The sequence below is a fragment of the Melozone crissalis genome, unplaced genomic scaffold (genome assembly GCF_028551555.1).
Source record: "Melozone crissalis strain CALT ecotype California unplaced genomic scaffold, PUWL_Pcris_2 ptg000034l_1, whole genome shotgun sequence".
Lineage (NCBI taxonomy): Eukaryota > Metazoa > Chordata > Aves > Passeriformes > Passerellidae > Melozone > Melozone crissalis.
In genome coordinates this window covers 5,071,305-5,099,131 of record NW_026535812.1, presented here as the reverse complement: position 1 = coordinate 5,099,131, position 27,827 = coordinate 5,071,305, and the positions used below count along the sequence as shown (strand labels likewise).

General features: G+C 44.1%; 1 protein-coding gene across 1 annotated transcript; it reads left to right on the top strand.

The window, feature by feature from the left end:
• The first annotated feature begins 59 nt into the window (after positions 1 to 59).
• On the top strand, positions 60 to 27,358 carry UBXN7 (UBX domain protein 7). The gene is made up of 11 exons (XM_054282967.1): positions 60 to 132; positions 5,173 to 5,320; positions 7,435 to 7,502; positions 10,254 to 10,319; positions 12,367 to 12,479; positions 18,396 to 18,542; positions 18,908 to 18,998; positions 20,696 to 20,823; positions 21,692 to 22,085; positions 22,510 to 22,589; positions 24,155 to 27,358. The coding sequence occupies exons 1-11, from the start codon at positions 60 to 62 to the stop codon at positions 24,314 to 24,316; spliced, it is 1,470 nt and encodes a 489-aa protein (XP_054138942.1). The 3' UTR covers positions 24,317 to 27,358.
• Positions 27,359 to 27,827: the final 469 nt, after the last annotated feature.

Sequence of the window (27,827 nt, the reverse complement as noted above, 5' to 3'; positions counted from 1 at the left end):
CGCGCATGCGCAGCGCGCGCCGGCCGGCGGCGCGTGTGTTGTGGTGCGGCGGCGGCAAGATGGCGGCGCCCGGGGGCTCGGCGGGCGCCGCGGCGCTGAGGGCGCTGGTCCAGCAGTTCACCGCCATCACCGGTGAGTTCGGGGCGCGGGGCGCGCCGAGGCCGCGGGGCTCACGCGGGAGGGTCCCGCCCGGCCCTCACCGCCAGCGGGCCGGGGGCGGGAGGCGCGGGCCGAGGCGGAGCGGTTCCGCGCTGCCCCTGCCCTCAGAGCGCCTCCCTCGGGGCGCCGGCGGTGCCGGGGCGCGCCCCGGGCCCGGCCCCGCTCCCTGCGCGGCGGAGATCTCGCTTCCCTTTGAGCGGTGGCTCGGAAGCTCCTCGGTTGTCCCGGTGGCGCGGGTGCGTGTCCTGCTCCCTCCTGCCCCTTCCCTCCATCCCTCCCGGCCGCGCTCCGCCCCGGCTGCCGCTTCCCGCTCCCGCCGGTGACTCTGACCCGGGAGCGGAGCCCCGAGCCCGCCTGTGAAAAAGCAGAAATATCCCACAGCGCGGGCGGCTCGAGTTGGGAACGGGGAGAGCTGGTGGCTTTTCCGTGGAAGTTCGCGTCAGGTGACAGCTCCTGCTTCACGCTGTGTACTCGGAGCTCCTGACCCACTTTGTGTTTAAGCTGCTTCGCCGTGGTTACCCCTGGCTGATGGCTGTGCGTGTCAGATGCTGCGAGAGGGGTTAATAAGATGTGTCAACTAAACAGCCAAAGGGAAATGAAACTGCTCTAATTCCGTTGTCCACACCAGCTCCGTTTCAGATTGTGTCCCTGTACTTGGACACACTCAAGTCCTCGACAGGATGTAAGCAGGGAAATTACAGATCTCTCAGCTATTCCTAAAGAATCTTTATAGAGTAAACCCTTTGAACAAAAAGAACCTCCAGCAATTATATTTTCGGTAGTATGTGCCTGTGTGTGAGATATTTGCTAAAAACCTGACCCAGAACAGGCAGAGCTGTGCTGCTTTCCTCCTCCTGACACCTTTTATGTTTAGACACATATTTTATTCTCAACATAAGAGAGCCCCTCTATGCTTCCAAAACCAAAAAAGAAATAGCCTGCTGGGCTTCAGCCATCCACTATTAAGTGAAGTTTTGAAGTTTTGTGTTTACCTTTAACAGAATTTAAGGTTGCATCTAGGAGTGTGTGGAGCTGTCTGTGGTGTGACAGGTGCTCACACCTCAGGGCTTTGTGTTAGTAGCTTTTTCAACTCGGACTTGTGTTTCCAGTCACTCCTGTCTATGGGGAAAAAGGCTGAGGGAATCATCTCCAGCATCAGGGATGAGGAGGAATAGTCCCTCATGCTTTTCTTTGATCCTGGTGGCAGAATTGTGTTTCTTTGGTGCTCTCATCCAGGAGAGTACTGCTAACAGAATGTAACTCCTGTGTGTCTTGCTGCCTCAAGTTTCAGTTTTCACATTTTCCAGATTCTGTTCTGTATTAGTATATAACTCTGAACTTCATGTAAAGTGTTAGCAAGTTCTCCTCACAGTTTAGTCAGACAAAATAATCCTTTTCCAGCCCCAGAACCAAGGACACCATTGCAGCTTCAGGCCCCAAAAGTACAAACAGCAGTGAATTGAGGAGAGCAGGCTGAGAGGGTGGGACTGCATTACCTGAGGCTGTAATTGGACAATTAACCCCAATAGGGAAATGGACCAAAACTTATAAAAGTGTGAAAACTTGTGACCCTGGATCCATCTTGGGTGTACCCACCGCCAGGCTCTTGCACTGCCCAAGGTGTATCCTTTGAAAGCCTTTAAATAAATCCCTACTTTATTCCTTTAACTCTGCCCAGCCTCTGTTCTAGGTAGCCTCTCAAAGCATCAGTCTTCTTCAAGGAAATTATGGGATATCTGTGAAATTTGCTTTGAAACTTAACCAATATGTAGAATTTTCTGTTTCTGAAATGACTGAAAGCTTTGATATGCTGGCACTTCCCTCAGGAATGATGATGAGGAATCAGTGAAGGCACTTGCTGTGTCAGTGTCTCTGGAAATAATAGCAGAGGGTTGAATTATCATTTTTCTTCCAGTTCTTGCAAATGAATCTTTGCATGACTCTGCAGGGAGGTGCAGAGTGGGGTCTGTGTGTTCCAGGCCCACAGGTGTGGTTTCATTGCTACAGTTAACATTGAAAAGTGCTGAAAATGCCAAAAAATCGTTTGAGTGAAAAACCTGAACTTCTCATTGGTTTTTTGGGGTATCACTAGTTTTTATTTTGTGCTTTTTTCAGCTCAGTTAAGGTCTTAAAAACACAGCTGCCTGTCATCCCAGTGTGCTTGTTGTGGCAGGTTGGGTGTTTTGGGAAACCTGTTCCCTCAGTCAGTTTGGCTTTCTCCGTGGTTTGATGTGCAGGTTATTTAGAACTGATTGAGCTCCACGGTTTCAGGGTGTATTCTGTGCTCAAACCAGAGCTTCTTGAGTCTTTCCCAGAAAATCTGAGAAATATCTGAATGTGTTTTGCCCAGACTGACATTGTCTGTGAGCCTGTTTTTGGGCAAAGTGTTGTTGTCATTTTGGTGACTTGCTGTGAACTTAGGAACAATTCCTACAGATCCCAAAGCTGCTCCCAGACTGGTTGAGCTGCATTTTAGCACTCTTCCTCTCTACCAGCCTTTCCAAAGGAAAATAAGCTTTTTGGCAGTCCACCACCTAGGGAGAAGGTGCTGTAAAGAATTGGGATGTAGGAGAGCTTCTCCTGAGGGAGCTTCTGCTGAGGGGATGGTTTTTGGGGAGAAGTTGGGACACAGAGGCTCATCCTCTGAGGAAGCATTTACAGGTGATGTTAGGAACTTTTGCTTCATCCTGAGCATGTTATAAAACTGGGATTAGTTGCACTTTAGGTGTTCAAAGCCAGTCTGGACAGGGCCTGAAGCAACCTGGAGTAGTGGAAGGTGTTCCTGCCCATGGCAGGGTGTAGAACAGGATGAGCTTTAAGCTCCTTTCCACCCCAAACCATTCCATGATTCTGTGATTTGAATAAATGTTAGTCATTATACAAAGAACCCTGTAGAAAAGTGTTACTTTCTCCCTCTTGGCTGCTTTTTTCCTCCCTTCTTATATAAACTGAACTTCTGCTGGTTTGATTTTGCCTTTCAGCAGAATCAGTAAATCAGAGTGTCTTTTCTTCCCTCTCTAAATGTCTGTTACAAGTGGATAAAAAAATTTTAGCAGCTGATTTAATATTCTTCCTGTTAAAATGTTAAGTCAGGTTTTCATTTTTCTTTCTGTATGCCTGCTTGGAAAATTCATAGAATCTTGGAATGGATTGACATGGGAGGGACCTTAAAACTCACCTTGTTCTACCTGCTGTGATGGTCAGGGACACCTCCACTGTCCCAGGGTGCTCCAGGTCTGGCCTTGGACATTTCCAGGGATCCAGGGGCAGCCAGGGTTTCATTTTTCTTTGTGTATGCCTGCTTGTGTTGGAAAATCCACAGAATCATGGAATTGTTTGGCGTGGAAAGGACCTTAAAACTCATCTTGTTCTACCTGCTGTGATGGTCAGGGACATCTTCCACTGTCCCAGGGTGCTCCAGGTCTGTCCTTGAGGGTGCTCCAGGTCTGTCCTTGGGCACTTCAGGGATTCAGGGGCAGCCACAGCTTCTCTGGGCACCCTGTGCCAGTGTGGGAATCCACAAAATTAGAGGGTTCCTCTACTTCTCACAGGGAAGGATTTCTCCCCAGTATCCCATCTAACCCTGCCCTCTGTCAGTGTGCAGCCATTCCCCTGTGTCCTGTCCCTCCATCCTTTGTCCCCAGTCCCTCTCCAGCTCTCCTGGAGCCCCTTTAGGCACTGGAAGGGGCTCTGAGCTCTCCCTGGAGCCTTCTCTTCTCCAGGTGAGCACCCCCAGCTCTCCCATCCCGGCTCCAGCCCTCACAGCACCTTCATGGTCTCCTCTGGACTCATGTCTGAAAATGTCTGACCTGTAGAAGAAAATCCCCATCGTGCTCAAAGCCCTCAGATGGTTTCCTGTAGGTTTTCAGTTGCTGACAGGAAGAAGCCTGGCAGTCCTGACTGCAAGCATCCCCTTCCCCCTGAGCTGTGCACGTTTCACAGTTGTGCTTCAGGGATAAATGGCAGCTGATGAACTGTTCCTCCTAATTATTAATGCTTTGAGAGAGAAAGCTGTTCTGGGCACTTCCAGTCAAAATGCTGTTGTTACTGCTACATTTTATGAAAAATCCCTCAGCTAGGAGTTTTCTTCTGAAAAGCTGAAAAGCCTCAGAAAAGAAATATAAACAATAATTATCTGATTGCTTGCAATGTGGTTTAGAAGTTGCTTACCAACAGGTGCATCTTTAATTAGTTCCATGTAAATTGTTTTTACTTAATAAGCAATCCCAGTCCAGCTGTGTCAGGACTCTGGTCAGTCATGGGTTTTTAATTATTCATTCTTTTCTAACCTTCTGATGTATCCTTTCTCTTTCTTTAGTATAGTTTTAATAGATCATTTTCTTGTAATATAATGTAATATAATATAATGTAGTACAATACAGTGTAATACAATGTAATATAATGTAATACAAGGTAAAATAATGGATATGATATGATATAATATAATGTAATATAATATAATGTAATGTAATATAGTATAATATAGTACCATATAATATAATATAATATAATATAATATAATATAATATAATATAATATAATATAATATAGTATAATATAGTATAATACAGTATAATACAGTATAATACAATATAATGTAATGTAATGTAATATAATGTAATATAATATAGTATAATATATACAGTATAATGTAGTGTAATGTAATATAATGTAATGTAATATAATATCATATATCATATCATATCATATAATGGAATACAATACAATGGAGTACAATACAGTATAATATAACAATATAATATAATGGAATACAATGGAATATAATATAATACAATACAACATAATGGAATACAATGGAATGGAATACAATACAGTATAATATAACACAATATAATATAATGTAATACAATGGAATGGAATATAATATAGTATAATATCAGCCTTCTAAGAACCTGAAGTCAGTTCTCACCTCTCACCTCATCCTGGAAGCCCTCACCACACCACACCAATTAATAACCCCACGTTGTGATTTCTTTCCCTTTGGCATTGCAGGTGCCAGTGAAAGCGTGGGGAAGCACATGCTGGAAGCCTGCAACAACAACCTGGAGATGGCTGTCACCATGTTCCTGGATGGAGGGGGCATAGCAGAGGAGCCCAGCACCAGCTCTGCAGCCGTGTCTGCTGCCCGCCCGCACCCCGAGTACGTACCCTGGGCACGGCTGTGCCAGCCAGCCTGGCCCTCTGATGGCACTGAGATGGCACTGTGAAAAGCACGGCCAACCAGGCAGCTGCCACCCCTCAGCACAGCATTGCACACTGCTTTGGTCTTGGTCAGTTGATTGCTGCAGTGTTCTGCTTTGTGAGTCTCTTGCACTTCAGAAGTTTTCTGTAGCTCTCACCTGCTGTTTTTTACAAACAAAGCCCAAGTCGTTAAAGTAAGGATCCAGTAATAAGAGAGTCTCATTTTTAAATGCTTCAGCAATCTTGCTTTACGCTAATTTGGCAGTTAGAGATTCTCATGGTTTGGTTCTTATAAATGCAGCCACTTGACTCCCATTTCATAAATTCATAGAATTTAAGGTTGGAAAAGATTATTAAGTCCAGCCATCAACCCAGCACCACCACTACTAATTCATGTCCCCAGGTGCCACATCCATATGTTTATTGTGACTCCACCACTGGCCTGGGCAGCCTGTGCAGTACTTTACAACCCTTTCTGTGAAGAAATTTGCCATAATATCTGACATAAACCTCCCCTGGCACAACTTGAGGCTGTTTTGTCTCATCCTGTCTCTCCTTACCTGGGAGAAGAGCCTGACTTGTGAGGGTTTTATAGTGGGGGTTTAACCAGTTTGGCACTGGAAAGCCAGGCCTGTACACCAGTATGCAGAGGAATCAGCACCTTCAGCACCTTCACCAGTCTCTGACACATCAGATGCCTGCAAAAGGAAGAGAATTTCCACTTAAGCATATCAGAGAATCTCAGTGCTGCCCATTAATGTGACTGCCTGAGATAAAGGGACTGTCTTGAGTGGTATAAATCACATTCATTAAATATGGTAAATTACATGTAAACCAGGCTTTTGTACTTATGAAAATCTTCCACTCCAGGAAAAAGACAGCTGACTTATAAAGGAAAATCCTTGCCTCTCATACTTCTGAAGCACATGTATAAATTTAAATTTAAATAATTCTTTTAGTGCTTTATAGCTGATGTGAGGTGCCTTCCTACTTGAGCCTTTAACAAAGTTAAAATAGGTATATAGGTTAGTGTTCTTATTTCTAGACAACTTCTGGCACATCAGTGGCTCCAGATTTTTCTTGGAATGCTTTCTTTTTTATACTCAACACTCTCCAGGTGCTGATCAGCTCAGTGTTCCTCCTAGGAGGAGAGAACAGTAAATGTGCAAGTGGAGAGTAACTAGCTGCCCAGAGCATCAAAGATGTGGAGGGTAAGAGCAAGGTGTATGCTGCTGACAATCCTGAATTACCTTTTGAAAGCTGCATGGCCAAGAGCTGCAGAGTGCACTCTTCACACCTTGGAAGTCTGGGGGAAGAGGGAGCTCACTGACAGGATGTAGCAATGGATGAATCCTTCTGCACAAAAATCCATGGGCCAGGTGACCACACTGTTGTCACAGTGATTTCTTGGTGATTTCCTCTCTTCTCCTAATTGTTGTTTTGGATTACCTGTGAGTGTCTGCAAGTATAACTGACTGGGCTGTTGACATGTGAGGGAGCTCAGTTATGTAAGCCAAGAACTGCTTCAGAAATGCGGGAAATGGCCATCTTGACCTGGTTTTCCTCCTTCTGGAAAAGAGAGGTGTGACTTTCAGGTGGAAGCAAAAAGTCTTCTGACAGACAAAAGCTGGTAATCAGGAAGATAATATTTTTTTCTATGTAGCTAGCAAGGAAAGTAGGATGGCAAGTGGATTATTTAACATCTTTTGGTAAGGTTTTAAACACTTCCAAGTTCTAACAAAGTTATTCAAGAACAAAAAATGTTTAAATATAGATTGACCAAGCCTGGGATCACATCACTCAGGGGTTTGTGTAATGTTTTATCAAAAGTTATCCTTGCCAGCTCTCAGTGCACAGGGTACCAGGTCCAGCACCAGTGCCATGAGTGGGAACAGATGCTCCCTTGAGAACCCACTTAATCCCAAACCTCTTCATTCTGTGCAGTGGTACAGCAGCATCTCTAACTGGTTTGAGTTGGAGGAGCCTTGGAGCATAATGAGATGTGGTTTGTACAGTACTTGGAATATTATCATCCCTCTGATATTTTCTTTTTTGTTTCTTCTTCTTTGGTAGGGATGAAGTACGAGCTCCAATTCCTCAAAAGCAGGAAATCTTAGTAGAGCCTGAGCCCTTGTTTGGAGGTAGGCTTGTGTTCTTATTTTGTTTCTGTTTTCTTTAACTTGAGGTGAGCTAAGTGACTAAAAAAATCAAAACTTGTTTAATAAGGAGAAATAACACCAGTGGTATTAAAAATCTCACACACAAGAGATGCTTAATTCCCAGAGGTACTAATTTGCTAAATCTTGCTTCATGAGACTTTGTGAGGTGGCAGCCAATTAACTTAATTAAGTGTACATCTGGGGGCCCAGAACTGTGGGGTACTGCTGTGGAAATGGGATGGAAGATGGAGCCTTGGCTGACAGGTGAAAATGAAGAGGACAAATTGTTGAGATGACAGATCAGAAAGAAGGGCTGAACTCTGATTGCTCATCCCCTTCTCCATTTCTCATGCAGGAATTTAATTTGCTCTTTAAGCTGTGCTGTGCACAACTTTTCTTGTCTCTGTCCTTCTCATGTGGAGCAGGGCATTTCTGGGCTGGCCTTTGCCATGTCAGATGGATTGAGAGCTTTGCCCTTTTCACCAGGAAGGCTGTGCAAGTGCTTGTCACTGCAGTGGTCTCACACCATGGGAAATGCTCTTTCCTATCATTTAGTAGAAAGGGGAAGGAGGCCAAGCTTCAGGTGTACCCTGGAACTGATTTTTTTCTTGACTCTTTTTCAACATCAGAGAGCTGTTTAGCCAGGATGCACAAGCTGAGGGTGGTTCAGAGGGAGCACACAATGCCGGGCAGTACAGGTGCACACCACTTCCCTTTTGCTGTACTTGCACTGATAGCAATATTAGCTTTTCTAGTTTTAGTCCTTCTAGCAATTTTTTTCCTGTCTGTTTTGGGAGCTGGACAATTTTGACTCCTTTAATATGTTTCAGTCCCCAGTCCCATCAGAAAATGTTTATTCTTTAGACAGAATATGAATCACTGAAATGGACTAAACTTCTACTTCCTGATGTGAGATGCATAAAGTAACAACAATTTGAAAAACTTAATTTGCACTTGGGCAAAAAGGGAATGATGTACAAAGTATCTGCTTTCATTGAAGTGTTTTTGCACTTCTGTGAGCTTCACTGATGTAATTTCATGACATTCCCCTTGCTGCTGAAAGGCCACCTTGTCAGCAGCAGTGAAGCTGGACTTTGAAGGTCTCAACCGTAAGATGCAATGACATGAAAACAAGGACACACTGTGTTTATCTAATCCTTGCACTTCCCATCCTACCTGGATTTTGGAAGTGGGGAGTTTAGTAGCAGAGGAGGGCAGTCCTGCAGCAGGAAATGTGCATCCAGAGGAAGATGCCTTGCTGATGCCTCTCTGAAGATAGAGGAGCTCTCTGCACTTTCTCCTGTGGCCCAACAGTGTTTTTGACAAAGATCTGTTCACTCCTGTGGGTTATTAGGATTCAGATCTGCTGATCCTAGCACTTAGTGTTCTCATGCCTACCTGTTCCACAGTGATCTCAGTGACACTGTCACTGTCCTGGGTCAGTGATTCCCTCCTGGCACTCTGCGATCCAGCAGTGCCACTTGTGTTCCTGGCACAGAGCAGCCTGGCAGAGGAGCTGAACCTGGAGAGATAATTGGTCTCTGCTGTAGCCTTACAGCAGGGGAGGTGGCAGTTTCTGTTTTGAAGGGTCATACTGAATGGTTGTATAAGCTCAGGTTTTTTCCAGCTGAAGAGGTGACCCTGTGTGTTTGTGCCCTGGTGGGTGCATGGATCCCATCATTGAGTACAAAGGATCCTCCTGGGTTGCTGAGAGCCTCTTCACCTGTGCTGCTGGCAGGGACGTGCTGCTTTTGCTCCAGTGCTCCTTCAGCTCCTGTTCCAGCTGAGTTTAAATTGTTCTGAGGTTGGCTTGTGCCTAAACACTCAGAGTGAGGGAGACCTTACTCCCTGGAGTTGAGAGGTGTTATTCCCTGCACATCCCTTCTTCAGGCTTGCTTTCTTTTTCCATGATTGGCTGTATCATCACATTTCCACTGGGTATAGGTTCTGTTTATCTTACTTTAATTTGTTTTTTATTTATTATGTCTTGTAGCAATTGGGCTTTGGAAGTTCTGTCTTTCAGTTGATGGGAAAGGAGATAAGTGGCTGCAATAATCTTGACAGGCAGTTCTGTTTTCCTTCCAAGTGCAGTGCTTGTGCTTTACCTTAGGATTTAAGTGGGACTTGAGGATGCTGTTTCTGATCCCTTCCTGGGCTCTCTGCAGATAATCAGTTCTGAAGGTTTCCTTGCAAACAGCAATGCTGGATCTACTGGAAGAGTGTGGCTGGTCAGTCCAGCCAAGAAGCTGGGACAGGATCAGGATAAGAGTTTAGAAAAGAGTAGAAATGCACTGTAGAAAAAACAATATGTTTCTTCATTAAAAAAAATAAAATCTCATGGAGTTTATTCTTTTGAAATTTTTCATCCCCTTGAAGGCCTTGGGTAAAATCTTGGCTGGAATTGTGACAAGATGATGCTGTGACAGCACTGCCACTCCATGCTGAAGGGTCTTGGCAAGCCCATCAGAAGGGGCTTTAAGCCTCTCTGTATTTTGATTCATGTTTTGTTTCTGGGCTAAGGTTTGCTGGAGGGAGGATGTGCTAGGAAATGGAATTTACAAATTGTCTTCTGCCTACTTCCATCCATCTCCAACCCTTCCCAATGACCTCTACTCCCACACAGTCCCTGCTTGGGGTTCCTATTCTGTTCTCCTACACATGTAAAGTGTAAAGTACTAATAGGCATTTATTTTGATAATATACTTTTCAAATAATTCTTTACTTTTTTTAAAGCTCCTAAAAGACGCAGACCTGCTCGCTCAATATTCGATGGCTTTCGGGATTTTCAGACAGAAACCAGTAAGTGTCTATTGATCAGCAAGCCTGATATTTTATTTTATTTTATTTTATTTTATTTTATTTTATTTCTTTTTATGCAAATAAAAAGAAATAAAATAAAATATTTTCTTTTAATTATTTTCTTTTAATGCAAATAAGATGACTAAATCATTCCTGTTGTAGGCTAGGACAGCTTTCAGTTGTTGAAACATTTTTAAATTGCCAGTTGTGTAGCAGGGTACATTATTAGAAGTATAGAATCATAGAATTATGATTATCACAGTATATTCTGTCTGCTTTGGTGTTGCTAACTCTCAAAAAAACCCCTTTTTCTGCTCTAGAAGGAACTGAAAAGGGGGAAAAATCATAACACCCAAGCAGAAATTAAATTAATCTACTGGATATTTCTTGGCTAGGCAGTGGACATTCTGGCACTTGAATTACATTGGAGTAGCCCTGAGGCTTCCTCCTTGAGCAGGAAGTTCTTGTGGCTTTAGTTACTGTTTGCCCTTGGCTGTTCATGCACGAAATCTCCAGATGCCACAGCATGGCTGTTATTTCATCCAGGAAGTGTCACAGAATGTGATTCTGTGACAGCACAACACCAGGTGTTTCACATCTGGGTTATGGTTGTCGTGCTGATGTTGCTGGAGTGTTCCTGAGGTGTAACCACAGGATCAGCAAAGTTGGGAAAGTCTTCTGAGACTGAGTCCAGCTGTTCTCCCAGCATTGCCATGGCCACCACTGCCCCATGTCCCCAGGTGCCACATCCACATGGCTGTTAAATCCCTGCCAGGGCTGGCCAACCCTTTCCATGAAGAAATTGTCGCTAATATCCAATCTCAGCCTTCCCTGGTGTGACCTGAATCTGTTTCCTCATCCTGTCACTGGTCACTGGGGTCCATGGACCATGTTCCCACACAGTTCTAGGGGTTGGCTGCCAAACTGAAAATAGGTGTTGGTAGTTACTTTCTTTCCCCTTTTCCAGTAATGATGAACACAAGTATTGAAATCACTGGCAGCTTTAGAAGTGAAAATGCACCATGTACAGAATCAATACCCTTAAATTTTTTGTCACCATCTTCCAGCCTGGACTAGCAGAGGGTGTTCCAGCCCATGGCTGATCTTTAGGGTCTTCAAACCAAACCACCCTGTGATTCCTGTGAGAGATACACTGTAAGGGTTTATGGTGAAGCTTTATCATGTTTTTTGGCAGACCTTGACAGGTAGACATCACTGTGTGGCTGTCTCTGGAAAAGCAGCCCTGGCCATGAAATTCCAGATTATCTCCTGGCTCCTGGGGCTGCTCCATAGGGATGCTTTATTCCTTGTGTGTCTGCTCAAGCATGGGTTTTATGCTTTGGCCCATTGACAGCCTCTTCCACAGTGGAGAAGTTGTGGCCATGGGATAGTTATTGCCCATTTCAGCTGACCTGGTTCTATAAAATACATCATGTGTTTGCTGTGATTTACCTTTATTGTCCATGGTCCTGTCTGTGTTGGAAATGTGTTTGGTATTATTTCAGATGGAATGGATACTCTTTAAAAGAAAATTGATACTACTTTAAAAGAAACATCCAAAGAGATTTCTCTACCTAAACTAAATCTGTTTCTTTGTTTCTTTGCTATGGGATTGCCCCACAGCCAACTAATGGACACACTACAATAGAAATATTCCTTTTAAAAGTTACATTGCTACAATCTAGCTCAGTTTTCCATTTAAAAGCATCACTGGGGACAAGTCATGGCTTTTTTTGGCTCCTTTGTTTTCAAATATTGGTATGTGACCCCTCAGGTTTATTAAGTTGAGACAGGGCGGTTCTGCCCTTCCACACCAGCTAATCTTGTTCAGTGGGACTGACCCTGGGAAGAGATATCCTGGGATTTGCACTCCTTAGCTGCCCTAGCCCTGTTCTCCCCAAACCTCCTGGGAGCTGGAGGGAGTTCCACCCCAGCAGCTGTGTGTTTGAGCATTTCAGCTGTGTGTTTGGGCATTTAGGCAGTTATGGATGCCCCTGGTGAGTGTGTGTGTGTCTAACTCTGTCCCTTTCCTCCTGGGGCCGTGCAGTCCGGCAGGAGCAGGAGCTCCGCAATGGAGGAGCGGTGGACAAGAAGCTGACAACGCTGGCTGATCTCTTCAGGCCTCCCATTGACCTGATGCACAAAGGCAGCTTTGAAACGGTGAGGGCTCACCCTTGGGGGTCACCATGGATCCATGGCTGGACAGTGAGAGGTTGCAAAATACTGGGCAGTGATAAATGTTTGATGGACTGCCCTTGGGAATGTTGGTGATGTGTTGAAGGAGTTCACTGGTGATGGTGTCACCTGGAATGGACCCATCAGGATCATCAAGTCCAAGTCCTCACCATGCAGACCACGTTGGTTTATGTTTCAATATCAGTGTGGCAAATCACATGTGGTGAAAGGCTTCAGTGAGCAAGGGAGGCTGGTCAGAATGGGAAAATTGCATCCCTTGAACTGTGTCCATGGAGGACACAGAAAAAGCTGGATTAAGACTGCTTTGCACAGGTGAGGGAGGACTCAGCAAAGGGCAGTGTGGTTTGCAGCACAGCCCTGCTGAGAAGCTCAGGTGGAGTTAACATGGCTGAGTGGCTTCTGATACCTGAGTGAGTAGAGATATTTGCATGTGTCTTTGCTATCAAGCCACAACTTCATCCTCAGTGGAGTTGTTCTATAAAATCACAGTGGTTGTCTATTACTTCTGGTGGTGCTAGGGAAAGTATCCCAGAGATACAGCACACTGTCAGCTTTAAACAATCTCGGGTGTCACCTTCCCTGACTGTGTAGGCATGTGTGGATCTATCCCTAAATTGTTAAGATATGGATCAATGACTTAAGTAATGATTAGAGAACATGCAGATTGGTATATATTTTTAATTTTTGAGTCTGTAATTTCCAGATATTTTTCAGAAATTCCAGTTATTACTAAACTTTCTCCTGGTCACCTTTGAATAGATGAGCTTGATGATGGAAATTATCTTTATTTTTACTGCATGGGAATGCAAAGTAATGATTAAATGGTGCAATACAGATGTTGGAGAACCAACTGCACAAGTCTGCACAACTGACTGACTGAACAAAAATATTATTTACCTTGTTTTCACGTGTGCCTTGACTGCTGTGCACAAGTACTAGAGCACTGCTGGAGAGCTTTTGGTGTAACACTGTGTGCCTTTATGGAGTCTCCAGCTCTCATCCCATTACCCTCATCTCTCTTTTTATGCTTCCCATATCACTGGGGATCAGTTGCCTTGTCACTAATTCCTGTGTTCTGAGGGTGCCCTCCACAACCTCCTTAACAGAATTCTAGCTGTGAGAGGATGCTGGCAGAGAGCAGCAGTGTCCAGCCTGGGGAGGAATTTGGTGCAGTAGGAGCAGAGGAGCAGCCTTAAAAGATGTTTTTCAGGTCTTCCAGCTGATGGAGCTTGCTGGGCCTGGGGTCCAGAGCTGTTGGTGACTGTGGCATTTTCAGAGACCCCCATTGAAGGGAGGAAATTATGACTCTGACTCCATGTTCTTAGAAGGCTAATTTATTATTTTATGATATTTTTTTATATTAAGGAATGCTATACTAAACTATATTAAAGAATAGAGAATGGATACAGACAGAAGGCTGAAATGTAGTAATGAAAAACTCATGACTTTCTCTTCAGAGTCTGACACAGCTTGGTCCCTGATTGGCCAATAAGTAAAAACAATTCACTTGAAACAAGAACCTGTTGGTAAACAATGTCCAAACCACATTCAAGCAGCAAAACACAGGAGAAGCAAATGAGATTATATTGTTTTCACTTTTCTCTGAGACTTCTCAGCTTCCCTGGGCAAAGAGATTTTTCAGAAAATATGACAGTGACAGGTGACACCAGCAAATGTGTGGTTAAAGGCACCAGTGAGGGAAATTCACATGGCAGCAGGCAGTGCTGCTGCAGGAGCAGTCAGCAGGTACCCTTTCAGCTCTGCTGTGCAGTTTGAGATGGCTGCTTGTCTCTCCTTGGGTCTTGCTGGAAATGTGTGAAGACTGTCACAGTCAGAAATGGTGTCAGAGAGTGAAATAAATGATTGATGGATTTGTTTGTCCTAAAGTCTCTGCATTCTTACTCAGTCCTGAAAGGTGATTTAAAAAAGGGGTGGGCTGGGGTTGGGGAAGGGGTTTGTGTACACTCACATTGCCCTGTTCTGTGCAGTACCTGCACTCTAAAGACCTGCACACTTTCTGGTGTTGGCACTCACCCTGCTGTGTTCCTGTACAGTTCCTTGTCCCTTGGGATACCCTTCATTTCACACTGATGCTCCTCAACTTCCTTGCAATATAACTCTTCACACCTTCTCACTGTGTTGACCATTTCCCTTTGCATTTTACCTTTTCTGACTGCAAACTGCTCTACTGCTTCAGCCTGGGACAGTGTAAGGCCTCAGTGACCACAGTCTCCCAAAATTCATCTCTAGCAAGCTGCTCTTGGCTTCTCCCTTCTCTGTATGCTGAGATAAATGGATATAAATGATAAACCAGAGATTACATCACATTCCAGACTATCAAAGACTAAATCCTGTCATTGTGATGCTCTTGTAGTTAAGCTTTGATCTAAGTGGGGTTTTCTTTCCAAGGTTGGTGTGTGGTGAGTTCCAGCCTCTGGAGGGGTGTGCAGGAACACTCTGCCAGGGTTGAGCCATGCACATTTATCAGAGAGCCATTTAGGATTTAGGGCTTTGTTGGCAGGAGTGGTGACATCTGGTCTTATGTATCTTTGTCACTTATCAACTGTTGCTGATGTTTGGGTACTTTAAGGTTTGTTTTTGATAGTAAGTGCATGTAACTATCTTAATTTTTCCCCAAGAAACCTCACTTTTCTTGAGTTACAATGAAACTTTGTTACCAGTAAGGCCCAAGAAGTTGCTGTTTCATTTAAACTTAGTAATACCAGCTTTAGGAATAGGTGGGGTTAACTCCATGGCAGAGAAATTTTTGAGTGTTGAATGACAGTTTTTGGGTTTTTTTACTTGCTATATATGAAAAAAACATTGTGCTCCACATGGAGAACAGCTTATGATCACTGTACTTGTAAAGTTCAGTGTGTGACTGACTAGAGTTCTCCCATTAATGTGAAATCTGTTAGGAATAAATCCTTCAAGTAAAATAAATAAATTGCACACCTGACATGTCTGAGAAGAGTGTGGTTTTGTTCTCATCTCAGGCTGCTCTCAAGAATGGCAGGTGTTCTCTCTACATGCCTGTGATGTAAGAGAGGATTGAATTTGAGGGGGACACACCAAAGTGACTTAGCCTGCACTTCTTGTGGGCAAGGATGGTGCTGGTGTGTGCAATTCTGTGCTTAACACTCAGCAGGGTTTCAATGAAGTGACTGAATGTCACTCAATTGCAGAGTTTCAAGTCTGTCTATATGATTTCTTTTTCCCATTTAACAATAACCTTTTTTAGCTGCTCCCTGCTTTACAGCTGAGACTCTGAGGGGTTTTTTGTTTCTACTTAAAAAGCAGCAATCATTTGGAAGCTGAGCTGGTCACTGTATTTAAATGGAGCAATTACCTGTGCATAAGGTGGTTCTGGCCTGGTTTGGGGCAGCACAGCTGCAGGTACAGCTGTGGCTCAGGAGTGCCTGGGTGCCCTGCCCCAGGTAGGAAGGAGCAGTGTGGCCCAAATAGGAGATTTCTTGTTTGATTATGTCCTGCTCTGACTCTCTGTCAACTGTTATCTTCCCCACTGAGTCACAGAAATGTCCAGAGAATCACAAGGTGCTGGCTCCACTTCCTCCTTCTCTCTGCTGCCTTGAAAGGATTGCATTTCAACAAAACTGAGCCAGCAGGAACCACCCCAACATTTCTAAACCATACATGTTCAGAGAAGTCAAATGGGAGGAAGTTATTTTTAGTAGTGCCGGAGCCAGAGTTACACAGGGAGATCCACCACTGAGCGTAAAGCAAGACTTGTCTCACCAGGTTGCTGGTGTAGTGATGAATTATGTGACTGGGCAGAAAGGATAAAGGCACACTTAGGGCAGATTGGATTGGTTTGGGTTGGTTTTTGCATCTGTGCTCCACTGGCTCTGCTCGCAAAGAGTGGCTGTCCTGTACTGCCCTGTCTGTGGGCTCTGTGAGTGCCTGCCACTGGCCTTTATACCTCAAAGGAGGAGGGAAAGTTGATATTGGAAACAGAGGATCTAAATCCATCAGATCCCAGCTTTTGGGATACACAAGCCAGCTCTTGAACCTTCCCTTGCTGCCTTGTCACTTACCAAAATGACCCTAATATAATATAATATAATCTCCAAATCCAGAGTGTTTCTCCTCCTCACACTGTTGTCCTTCCATCCCCTCAGAAGAACCCCTTGAACTGTATAAGAACTCTGTGTATGAGATAGCAGCAGTTTAACTGTGTCCTTTTAAGTGTTAAATCCAAAGCTTGCTTTTAGAAAGAAGTTAAAAGTAGTTTCAAAAGCTCTGACTGTTCTGCAGGTGAAAACTCAGTTTTGTAGATTTTCTTTGTGGAATTTCCTGCTTGCATCCTTCCAATGCCCTCAGCTGGACAGAGGAATGGTAGAGCCAGAGGTTTTCATTAATATTAAAAGATATAGAGAGTGAGGGTAGAAGAATGAGATGCACTTTCCAGCTTTCTAATTATGTATTTTTGGGAGTGTTCTTTTAACAGATTACCTGAGAACTCAGGGCTAAGGCAATCCAATTGACTTAAATAACACAAGGATTTCTGTTCCCTTTCAACTTGGGCAGTGCCTTCAGGCCTCATCTCATACTGGTTTTTAGAACTAATTCTCAAAATGCAGTTAGCTCAAAGCAAGTCCTTTAAATAAAAGCATGACAATTATATTTAAGACCCTTGCCAGTTCCTTAGGTGTCACCTTCCCCACTTTTCTCACCTGGTGACCTGGATGCTGGCAGTGTAAATTTAGTGGTAAGTAGTTAGTGTGAGGCCCCTTGTGGGAATAGGACTATTCCATGCTTCTACCTTCATTTTTTTCCTATGAGTAATACAAAAGCTGCCTCTGCAGGGCACTTGGCCACATTGTAGGTTGAGATTCTTGCCTTGGTGATGCTGAGTGTGTGGGGTTCACGTGTCTGTCTGTGACACAATGGACAGGCAGACTGTTCCAAACTGCACAGACTAAAATTCATTTCAAAAGTAAAAACTTTGGTTTGGGGAACAAAGTAATGCCCAAACAGCAAAATCTTCCATAACATCCTGATTCCCCTGATTTTTTTTTATCCTTTGAATTCCTTTGATTACCAGCAGGATGGTGAGCATAACTTCTAAATTAATTTTTTTTTAAAGCAAAGAGAGTTCCTATGCCAGCTCCAGTCTTTCCAGGTGGTAAGAGCATTCCTGCTGTTGATCTAGCCCTCTTTTTTTCAACAGGTATGACAGTTCAGCGATCAGAATTACATTCTTGATCAAACTCCTACCATTAACTTGCAACCAAGCAATCAGACAGTGCCAGCTTTGTGACTCAAACCAGTAAGATTTCTTCCTGCGCCTTCCTGTCTCCCTCCCCACTTGCAGTCTGGATAAGCAGCATCAAAAAAGGATGCCTAATTGGGCAGTTGGACAGTCACAGAGTAACTCAAAACTTGGAGAGAAAAAGAAAACACGCAGAGAAGGGGTGCTGTTGAATCAATGCAAGTCCTCTGTCAATTATGCAGCCTACTTAACTAGATGGTCCATGGGTTTATCTTTAGACTGAGCAGGTCTTTGTTGTCAGATCAGTGGGACTGACTACACTTTTCCCTGAATAAATACTTTATTCAGCAGTGCCATGTGTGTCCCCCCTCTGAGTTGCTTTTCCCTCCCTGTGCTTGGCTTGTTGAAATGCAGCAGCTCTGTTCATCGATGTGATTCTGTAATTCAACCAGGCTCATTTAAAGCAGATCCTTCAGCCCTGCCTTCTGTTTTGTGGGTGCCTTTTCACTAGCTCTGTCCATCCTCCTCACTGTGAAGGGGTTTGGTGGAAGGTCTGGCAGTGGTAGAAGCCATCTCTGATCATTGCTGGCATCGGTGCTGTCTGGTCCTTCAGCCTGATCTAACCAAGCTTTTCCTTCTGCTTCCAGGCCAAGGAGTGTGGTCAGATGCAGAACAAGTGGCTCATGATAAACATTCAGAACGTGCAAGATTTTGCCTGCCAGTGCCTCAACCGTGATGTGTGGAGCAACGAGGCTGTGAAGAACATCATCAGGGACCACTTCATTTTTTGGCAGGTGAGAAATTGCCTGGGAATGGATGTGTGGCTTTGCTTGATGGGACAGTGGGAGAAAAATTGAATTATTTGGAAAAGATGGAATTCTCCTGGTGAACCTGCAGAAAAGGTGTGCTTCATGGAGTGTATGTATTTTATGGTTGGAGATAGAATTCATGGATATGCATTTGAAGGCATAAACTGCCTTTCATTTGTGCAAACAAGATAATACCATGTAGTTTCTAGAGGCTTAATTCCAGCTTTTCAGAGTTACAACTATGTGTACCATTTGCAGTTTGTACTGCAGAAGAGAGAAAAACTCTGTGCATTTTCAAGGTAGAGTTTGTTTTGTTCCGTTTTCAGCCACTAATGTGCCCAATTTTGTAGGTGTACCACGACAGTGAGGAAGGACAGCGGTACATACAGTTTTATAAATTAGCAGACTTCCCTTATGTCTCCATCCTGGATCCCAGGACAGGTAAGACAAGTGGCAGCTGCTTTGCCTGGAGTTATCCCATGAGTTATTCACTGGAAATGGAGTTATCCACTGACAGTTGTAAGCTGGAATACCTTCCACTGCAGTTTGTGTTACACTTGGCTGAAGAATCTCAAGGACTGACTCAGCATGTTCCCAGAGGAACTAAGGGAACTAAGCACCCAAAACTTGCAGAAATTTTGTCTATTTGAAGCTTGGCGAGTATTTTGCTTAGAAAGTGAAAATAGTTCCATCTGGTGGAAAAACTCTGAATTCTTTTTTTTGAAGTCTTTCAAAAGCTTCTTGAAGTCATGTGATGAATAACTACAATATTTGTAATTGCTGCATGAATCTGCTTTCTGCTCCTCCCACAGAGCTTTGTGAGGCTCAGCAATGACTTTAAATTGCTTCTTAATTTTGAAATACCATCTTGGCTTCAAGTTTTTGCTTTGTTTTGCTTGTTTTTTACCTGAACAATCAAATTTCTCCCTCTCCCTGCAGCTCTTTCAAAGTTTTTGCTTTTTCTTCTGTATCCAGCAGCTTCTTTTATCATCATATAATGCAGCTGCCTGATTATATAATGTTGGTCTGGTCTTTTGTTTCTAAGGACTGAAATGATAGAGATGAGACCTCTGTGTAGCTGACTTAAACCACCCAAATGTAAAAATACATACATTTTTTAATATTGCAGCTGAAGTTAGAATTCTCTTCTTAGCACTTTCCTTCTGGGAACAAATGCTCTTTGCCAAGGGTTAGAATTAATTTGGCAAAAATGGAGAAATGCTTCTTCATAAACTTAATGATTTGCTTTTTGAGGCCAAATTCACCATTCTGTGCTCACATTCCCATAGGTTAAAAGAAAAGAATGGAAATAAACTGTGTCTGTATCCATGTTTGTCCCTTTTCAGTGGGTGGAAGGAGGAAGCTCCATAATTAGCAGGTGGTAGCCTGTGGGAAGCTGCAGTTCCTCAAATAAGGACTCTTGCAGCAGTGAGTTGGTGTGTTTGATGTGAAAAATGCCAATCACTTGTTTTTAAATTTTTAAAAGTTTAATAGTAATAAAATGGTTATAAAAATAGGAATATACTTAGAGTATTAAAATTTGGACAATTTGGATTAGGGCAATACAAAACAATAGAAACAAAGAGTTACAGACAGTCAAGGTACCTTTTCTGGGCAAAATAAGCCTGAAAAAGGACCCACGTTAACAGAGGATTAACCCTTAAAGCAATAACCTGTTGCATATTCATACACCTCATACATGATGCATAAACTCCATTCAAACACAGGATTCTGTCTGGTCAGTGTCAGCTTCTTCCTCTTAATCCTGACAGTGTCTTCAGGGCTGAGCAAGGCAGGAAGAAGTTTGTTTCTTCTGATAATGGGGCAATAAATTCTCTTTCTTTGAAAGATTCAGGTGTCCTGTGGCTGGTATCTCAGTGGGAGTACCTCATTCCTCTCTTTTAAAAAAATATATCTTACATAGCATAGTTTCTATTTTAACATTATGTTATAACCTAAAACTATATTTAACACACTACTTAAGAAAATTAATACAGCATAACTTTCTAACATAACACATATAGTATTCATTTTAATATTTGCAAAAAGCCAATCATAAAATACACATTCTTCACATTTAACCACTAAACTGCAGCGTTTCGCTGAAATTTTGTTTGATGGCACCTTTTGTTCCCTAGGCCAGAAGCTCGTGGAGTGGCACCAGTTGGATGTGACTTCTTTCCTGGACCAAGTGACCGGGTTCCTGAGCGAGCACGGCCAGCTGGACGGCCACTCCAGCAGCCCTCCCCAGAAATGCTCCCGCTCTGTAAGTGTGGGGCTCCCTGGAGACAGCCTGGAGCAGCACTCTGACCTGGGCTTGTCCAGCTCTCCTCATTTCCCAGACACACTCAAGGAGTTCGTGCAGGGGCATGCAGAAACTCAGCGTGCCAGGAATGCCTTCTCCCGGGGTCACTGCTTGTGCTTTTGGCACTTGGTTTGGATTTAGCAGTCAGAGTGTGAAAGGAATATTGATTACTCCATGCAGAACTCCAAGGAGAAGCCACTGAGTAATTACAGCATGTAATCCTGACAGGCTAAGTGCCTTCCCTTCTGGAAGACTGATGTCCTTTTGGTTTTCAGTGCCTGTTTGCAGGCAGTGTGTGTCGTTGTTGAATTTGCAGGGTCCCCGGGATGAAGGAGGAATTGAGAATCTGACTCCATGTTCTTAGAAGGCTAATTTATTATGATATATTACATTACATTATATTATATTATATTATATTATATTACATTACATTACATTACATTATTCATAGATTTATATTACATTACTTTATATTACATTACGCTATACGAAAACTATACTAAAGAATAGAGAAAGGATGCAGACACAAGGCTTAACAAGGATGATAATGAAAACTCGTGATTCTTCTCCAGAGTCCAACACAGCTGGACATGATTGGTCATTAAGTTAAAACAATTCACATGGAACCAATCAAACAATGACCAGCTGGTAAACAATCTCCAGACCACATTCCAAAGCAGCAAAATACAGGAGAAGCAATCAGATAAATTTTGTTTTCATTTCTCTCTGAGGCTTCTCAGCTTCCCAGGAGAAGAATCCTGGGCAAAGAGAAATGTCACTGTCATATTTTCAGAAAATATGATGGTGACATGTTGTGTGCATCCCACAGGAGAGTCTCATCGATGCCAGTGAGGACAGCCAGCTGGAAGCTGCCATCAGAGCCTCCCTGCAGGAGACACATTTTGATTCCTCCCAGGCCAAGCAGGAGAGCAGGTCAGATGAGGAGTCGGAGTCAGAGCTTTTTTCTGGAAGCGAAGAGTTTATTTCTGTTTGTGGCTCTGAGGAGGAGGAGGAGACAGAGATTCCAGCCAAGCTGAGGAAGTCTCCACACAAGGACTTGGGGTGTAAAAAAGAGGAGAGCCGGAGGCCTCAGCCTGAGCCCTCTGCAAGGACTGAGCCTGGGACAACATCAAACCACAGAGTCCTGCCCTGCATCGATGCAGGGGCTCTGGAGGAGTCGCCTGACAAGCCTGAAAGCACCTTCCGGGGCCTGGACGTGAATGGTAAGTGCCCCTTTTTATTGCTTTTGTTGGGCCTTTTTTGCCTGAAACTCTTCATAGGCTGCCAAGCCTGGTTTCATCCCTTCTTTTAAAAATCCCTTGTGATTTCCTCCCTCCTTGCCAGCAGATGTGTGAGTGATCCAAGAGCAGCACAGCAGTGCCCCAGCTTGCAGAGCACTCTGGGTTCCCTGACTCAGGTCCTGCCCAGGAGTAAAGTCCACTCTGGTGTAACACAGGTGCTCTGGGCACTGCCTGGGGTCAGTCACTGCTGCTTTGGAAGAGTCTTGTGATAAAAATTTATCTCCACAGCCTGGAACCTTGTGTTTGTCTCCAGTCCCTCACCCTGCTGTGCTGTCCCACCTAAAATCTACCCAGGAGCTCAGCTCAGCTGCCCTGGTGTTAACTTGTGATAAATTCCTTTGTGCAGGACCAAAGGCACAGCTGATGCTGAGGTATCCAGATGGAAAGAGGGAACAAGTTTCACTGCCTGAACAAGCTAAACTACTGGTGAGTGGCCTTAATGGGAATCCTTTATGAGTAGAGGAAAGATGAACCTGGAGAATTTCTGTGCCTGGGGAGACACTGTTGGAATCAGATCTGCTGGGAGAGGTGTATCCAGGGAGTGCCTGCCCTGTGATCCACGTCATTCCTCTCTGGTAACCACTGGCTCTGTGTGTCTCCACTGCAGCTTGGGTTTTATGTGCACTCCAGTGTCTTCCTCAATCCCCACACTGCTCATTTCCATTGTAAAATGACTCTAAATGGCTTTTGCATTAATTGTTAATTGCCATAAAATGCTCTCAGCTTTCTCATTTCTGGGGCTTTGTTTCTAAAAGTGGAACTCCTCATTCTCCATCCCTCCCATCATACTTCCACCCTCCCTTCTGGGCACGGATGTTGGAGCAGACTTTGGAGGAAGTTCTCCCAAAACAGATGTATTACACAATGTTGGTGGTTTTGCATGGGAGGTAGAATTTTGGTCAATTATTGTGCCTCACATGTGTCTCAGCTGTGCTTTGGGCTCCTTACCTTGGAGAAGTCCATGTGAATGGCATTTCCATCAGAATATTCCAGGGAGCAGAGTGTAAAGAGGTTACTGTGCTCCTGTTTGCCATGAGTTTTCAGGACACAGTGGCCAGTTCAGCTCATTTAAATTTAAATGTAGTCAGTCTAACAGCTGGAGTCATAGGAAGGCAAAAGCAAGCCTCATCAGAAGGATTTTTTGTAGGTTTGGAAGTGTCCTGTCCCTTAAAAAAATGGGGCTATTGCATAGCCAGCAGCTCTAGGAATGCACAGTGTCCTCAGCCCATGTTCTCATCCCTGACTCTCCTGCTTGAAAATAAAAGGGAAAAAAAGCTTGACTGCCTTTTGAATGCAGCTTGTTAAGTAAATTTGCACATATTATTAGACATGTAGCACTTGTGAATACTTAAGCAATTCATTTAGGCAGTACAGAAATGTTAAATTGAAATAAACCCTGACTTTTGGTTTTGACTGTGGAAGTTAAAGGAAATTTATCTCAGCATATGATTTCCCTTCTGCACTAGAGTCAGCAGAGGAATTTAGCTGAGTCAAGGTTTGTGGGTAAAGACATCTTTTGGTTGCAGAGCTGAGCAAGCAGCATTTGTGCTCATCTCATGTGATCTTCTGGAGCCTTTCAGTCAGATCCAGATTGAGTCTCAGGTGTTTCTTTGTGAACATCATTTCCATGCTGATTTTTTTTTTCAGCCTTTAGTTGCTTCCATTTTAAAGCTGGCCAGAACTAGCAAAAGAAATTGCTTAAGGAGACAGTTGCACTTCAGGAGTTTTAACTGATGATACTGATCAGTTTTAACTGTTGATATAAAACATAAAAAAATGTTTTATTTTTAATAATTGTGTTGATATTGATGAAGCACTGGCTGCTTTACATACATTATTCCCATGAGGTGTTTATGCTTCCAGTATTACCATGATGTCCTTTCTTCCCCTCAAGCCAAAAAAAAAAGCAATGGTGACACTTTTAAAAGGAAAACAGGATTTTTTTCCCATTCTGACTTCTGTGACAATGGTTTGCTTTCCTTTCTCCCCAGGCTCTTGTGAAGCACGTCCAGTCCAAAGGATACCCCAACGAGCGCTTTGAACTGCTCACCAACTTCCCCAGGAGGAAACTCTCCCACCTGGACTATGAGATCACGTTACAGGAGGCAGGCCTGTGTCCTCAAGAGACTGTCTTTGTGCAGGAAAGGAATTAGCACTGTGGCCTGAGTTCTCCCAGCCTTCCTCCCTCTCCTCTTTGCCTGGGATAAGAGTGGTTAAATATGCAGTTAAGGGTCGTGGGATTGCAGTGCTGGAATCAGGCAGCTGACTGGCCCTTCCTTCTCCCTCCTCCTCTCTCTCCCTCCCTTCTCCCTCTCTAGTGACCAAATGAGAGTGCTCAGAGTTTTATTCCTCAGCTGCAGAGAGCATTGGGAAGAACATCTTTCCTCTGCTTTCCTGGAATAAAGTAAAACAGTGATCTGTGTATCCAGCATGCTGGAGCTTGGAGTGGCCATAATACACAAACCCTTCTCGCTGCTATTCTTAAATCTGTTTTGTTTAATTTATTTTTGAAAAGAGTGTGTGATGAGGCATGGAGGCATCTCTCTGTAAGGAGAGGGCGTAACCTTCAGGGCAGTCTTTCCTTTGTTTGGATTCCCTACACAAAAGGTCTCCCTTAACCTTCCAGCCTTCTCTGGTTTTCGAAAGGAGTTGGGTTGAGCCGTGCTAAAATGCTCTGCTCCACCTAATTCAAAGACTTCTAGATTGCCTGCATGTTTTCCTCCTGCTTTAAATTACCAGGGGACATAGTAAAAAAACAACCAATCCCCCAGAAATCCAACTGTGCTCCATATGGGATTGCCTGCTTGGCCCAGAGGGAAAGCTGTGAGTCCAGTGCTGGAGCAGAACCAGCTCCTTTGTGGGGTGGGTGGGTTATCCATGTTCCCTTCCCTGCATCCTCAAAGTGTCTCCTTACTTGCTCTCAGGATTTTGCAAATAACAAGGGTACTGTAAAGGTTTTGGAATCCTGAAAACACCTGCCACAGAGACCTGACAGTCAGTTGGCTTTTCTCCTTTTTATCTAGGAGTGAGTGGCTTTACAGGGGTTTTACAGTACTGACAGCACTGAGCATCAATTAATGCTTCATAAAACACTTCCCAGCATGGTGGCTTGAATTCCCTGGGATGATTTTTGTTCTATTTCCGTGTTCATCTACTGTCACTTACCTCTAAATTTGGAGGGCTGCATGGAAAGCTGCTCCTTGGTGCAGGCTTTCCTTTCAGCTCTGGAGGCTGGCACACAAGTCAGTGCCCTGGTTCTCCTCCAGTGTCTCCACCAGAATGTCATCCTGCAGAATTTGGATTTTTCTGATGGAGATTTTGGCCAGTTGGTGTTTCAGCAGATGGGACAGGAGTTAAGTGGCACAGCCCTCAGCACAGTGTGGTGGATTTGTGTATTTACAGCTAAAAACTCAGTTTAACTTGGTCTTCAGTCACTGAGGAGAAGGCACATGGGACCTGGCATTACTGCTGCCTTTTTCTGCCTCTCTCAGATGATTGTCTTTGTTAAAGACTTTAGTAGTCAGAAATTTACATTTTCCAGTTTTTCAAGATATTTTGCCTTTGATTTCATACTAGCATCTGTACTTTGGAACCTTTAAATGCAAGAAATCACAGAAAATGTCTGGCATTTCCCATGAAAACTTCAACTCACAGCTGTCTCCTGCTCCTAATTGAGCTTTGACATGTAATCATGCAATTGTAGAAGTTGATTTCCCTTTCTGCTGCAGGATGTAGTGTCAGGAAAGCCGATTTTCATCTCAGTTTCCTGATCAGTGTTTGGTGTGACACCAGATGTCATCTTTGGTTTGTAAAGACCCCCGGGTGTGGAGGCTGCTCCCAGCATGGGGAAGTGAGGAGGAGTTTTGTGTTTGGCCTGTGAAGCAGCAGTGGCACCTCTGGACTGAAGGATCCTTTAGTTCCTGCATATCCAGCCCCAAACTCACATTTCCATGTAATCCTAAAGCTTCCAAAGCAGCTCCAGCTGTCTGGTTAGAATAACAAGAACTAGGTGTGATTTATTGGCACCTTCCCTCCCCTGCCCCTCCTGTGCCTGCTCCTGTGTGTGGGGCTGGGCTGAACTCTGTGATGAGACCAGGAGTTGCTCAAACAGGGAAAAGAAGATTGGGAAGTTGAACATTTACACTGAAAATGGCATTTTCTCGTGGTTTCTAGGAGTTTGTTCTGTTCCAGGAAACTGGGTTGGAGTTTTTCTGTCTGTTTCACAGTGTGGTTTTTTCCTATCACCTTTCTTTTGCTTTGCTTTGAGAGCAAGAAACAGAGAAAAAAATTTTTAAGGAATACATATCCCTGCATGTGGCTCTTCTCTTTGTTCATTCCTCTCTCTCTCTCCTTCCCAACCCAAACAAACCCAGTGCCACACATCAGCTGTGCTGTGGGGGCTGAAAGCTGATGAGAAACTGCCCCAACCAGGACACAACTTCTTCATCTCTTCATCCCTTGGGAGGAATGTGGTTGAAAACACGAATCAAGTCCTGCCTGGGACAGGACAGCTCATGGCAGTGAAGGTGATGGGTTGGGCAATGTTTAAAGAGTCATTTCTAGATGTGAAATCTGAAGCTCAGATTGCCTTTGCTGGAAAAAATGTGTTAAAATTGGTTGGGAAATACAATGTTGAGCTGTGAAGGACAGAGGAAGCCAATCCTTCAAAAGCTGTGGTTTGTGGGTGTCACTGGGTCAGGATTTGCTGCAAGAGCAGCAGCAGTGCATGTGGGCAGTGCAGGTTTTCCTGAGTGGAGGGAGAGCTGTCAGGGCTGTTTTGTTTGAAGCTGGAGCTCCTTGCTGCTGGTGATGTTCCTTTGCCTGTGCTCTTCATCTAACACAGCTTTCTTTTGTGATGTAAAACAAATCCCATTTGGTGACAACCAGGATCCTGGAACAGAAGGGGGAACAAGCTCTGGCTTTCCCTGCCAGGTGCAGCTTACACATTTACTTCCCATTTCAGAGGCCCACAGAAAGATTTTGGATTTTTCTGATGCTATGTGCTCTTAAGTCAAGCTGATTGACCAGCCTCAACATCACAGCATTCTCCACTGACCTGAAAAGGGCAGGTAGAGGCTGGGCCAAACACTTCTGGCCATGCTTTTGTAATTTTCTTTAGGATTTGAACAAAAGTCTGTGACTTTTATGATTTCTGACATTGATGGACTGCAGTGCATTGCTTTTCCTGGTAAACCACTTCATTTAACACCACTGATCTTAGAGGAATGTCCAGGATCTGCAGGTGGCTTTGTAAAATACAGTTGTCTGTAAAAAGCATCCAGATGTACCACTATTCCTGAGTAGATCTAAACAGGAATTTTCCATCAGCTCTTCCCAGAGCTCCCTGACATTCTCCTCACTGCTAGGGGAAGTGACACCTCTCCTTTGTCCAGCTTGTGTTTCACAGGGTCCATGTCCTTCAGAGCTGATTTGTACACTCAGCCTGCCCTGGCACTGCTGCTGTGGTTGTACCTTTGCAGAAAAACTGGGTTTGGTGCAGGTTTTAGTAACTCAACCTCTCTGCTGAAGGGTCTCAAATTCCTGTTCCTGTCAGAGCAACTGGGACTCGAGCAACAAGGGCTAAATTAAAACCAGTTTTCTTTTGGGGGCAGGGCAGTGTTTTGGGCTGTTTGTCAGGTTGTAAACACTGCAGAGATGCTTGAA

Bases quoted from the DNA above. Each gene is read 5' to 3' on its own strand.
- UBXN7 (XM_054282967.1), top strand. From the start codon at position 60: ATGGCGGCGCCCGGGGGCTCGGCGGGCGCCGCGGCGCTGAGGGCGCTG. The intron at 5,321-7,434 runs GTACGTACCCTG...CTTCTTTGGTAG, and splicing joins GCTGCCCGCCCGCACCCCGA to GGATGAAGTACGAGCTCCAA. The intron at 7,503-10,253 runs GTAGGCTTGTGT...CTTTTTTTAAAG, and splicing joins GCCTGAGCCCTTGTTTGGAG to CTCCTAAAAGACGCAGACCT.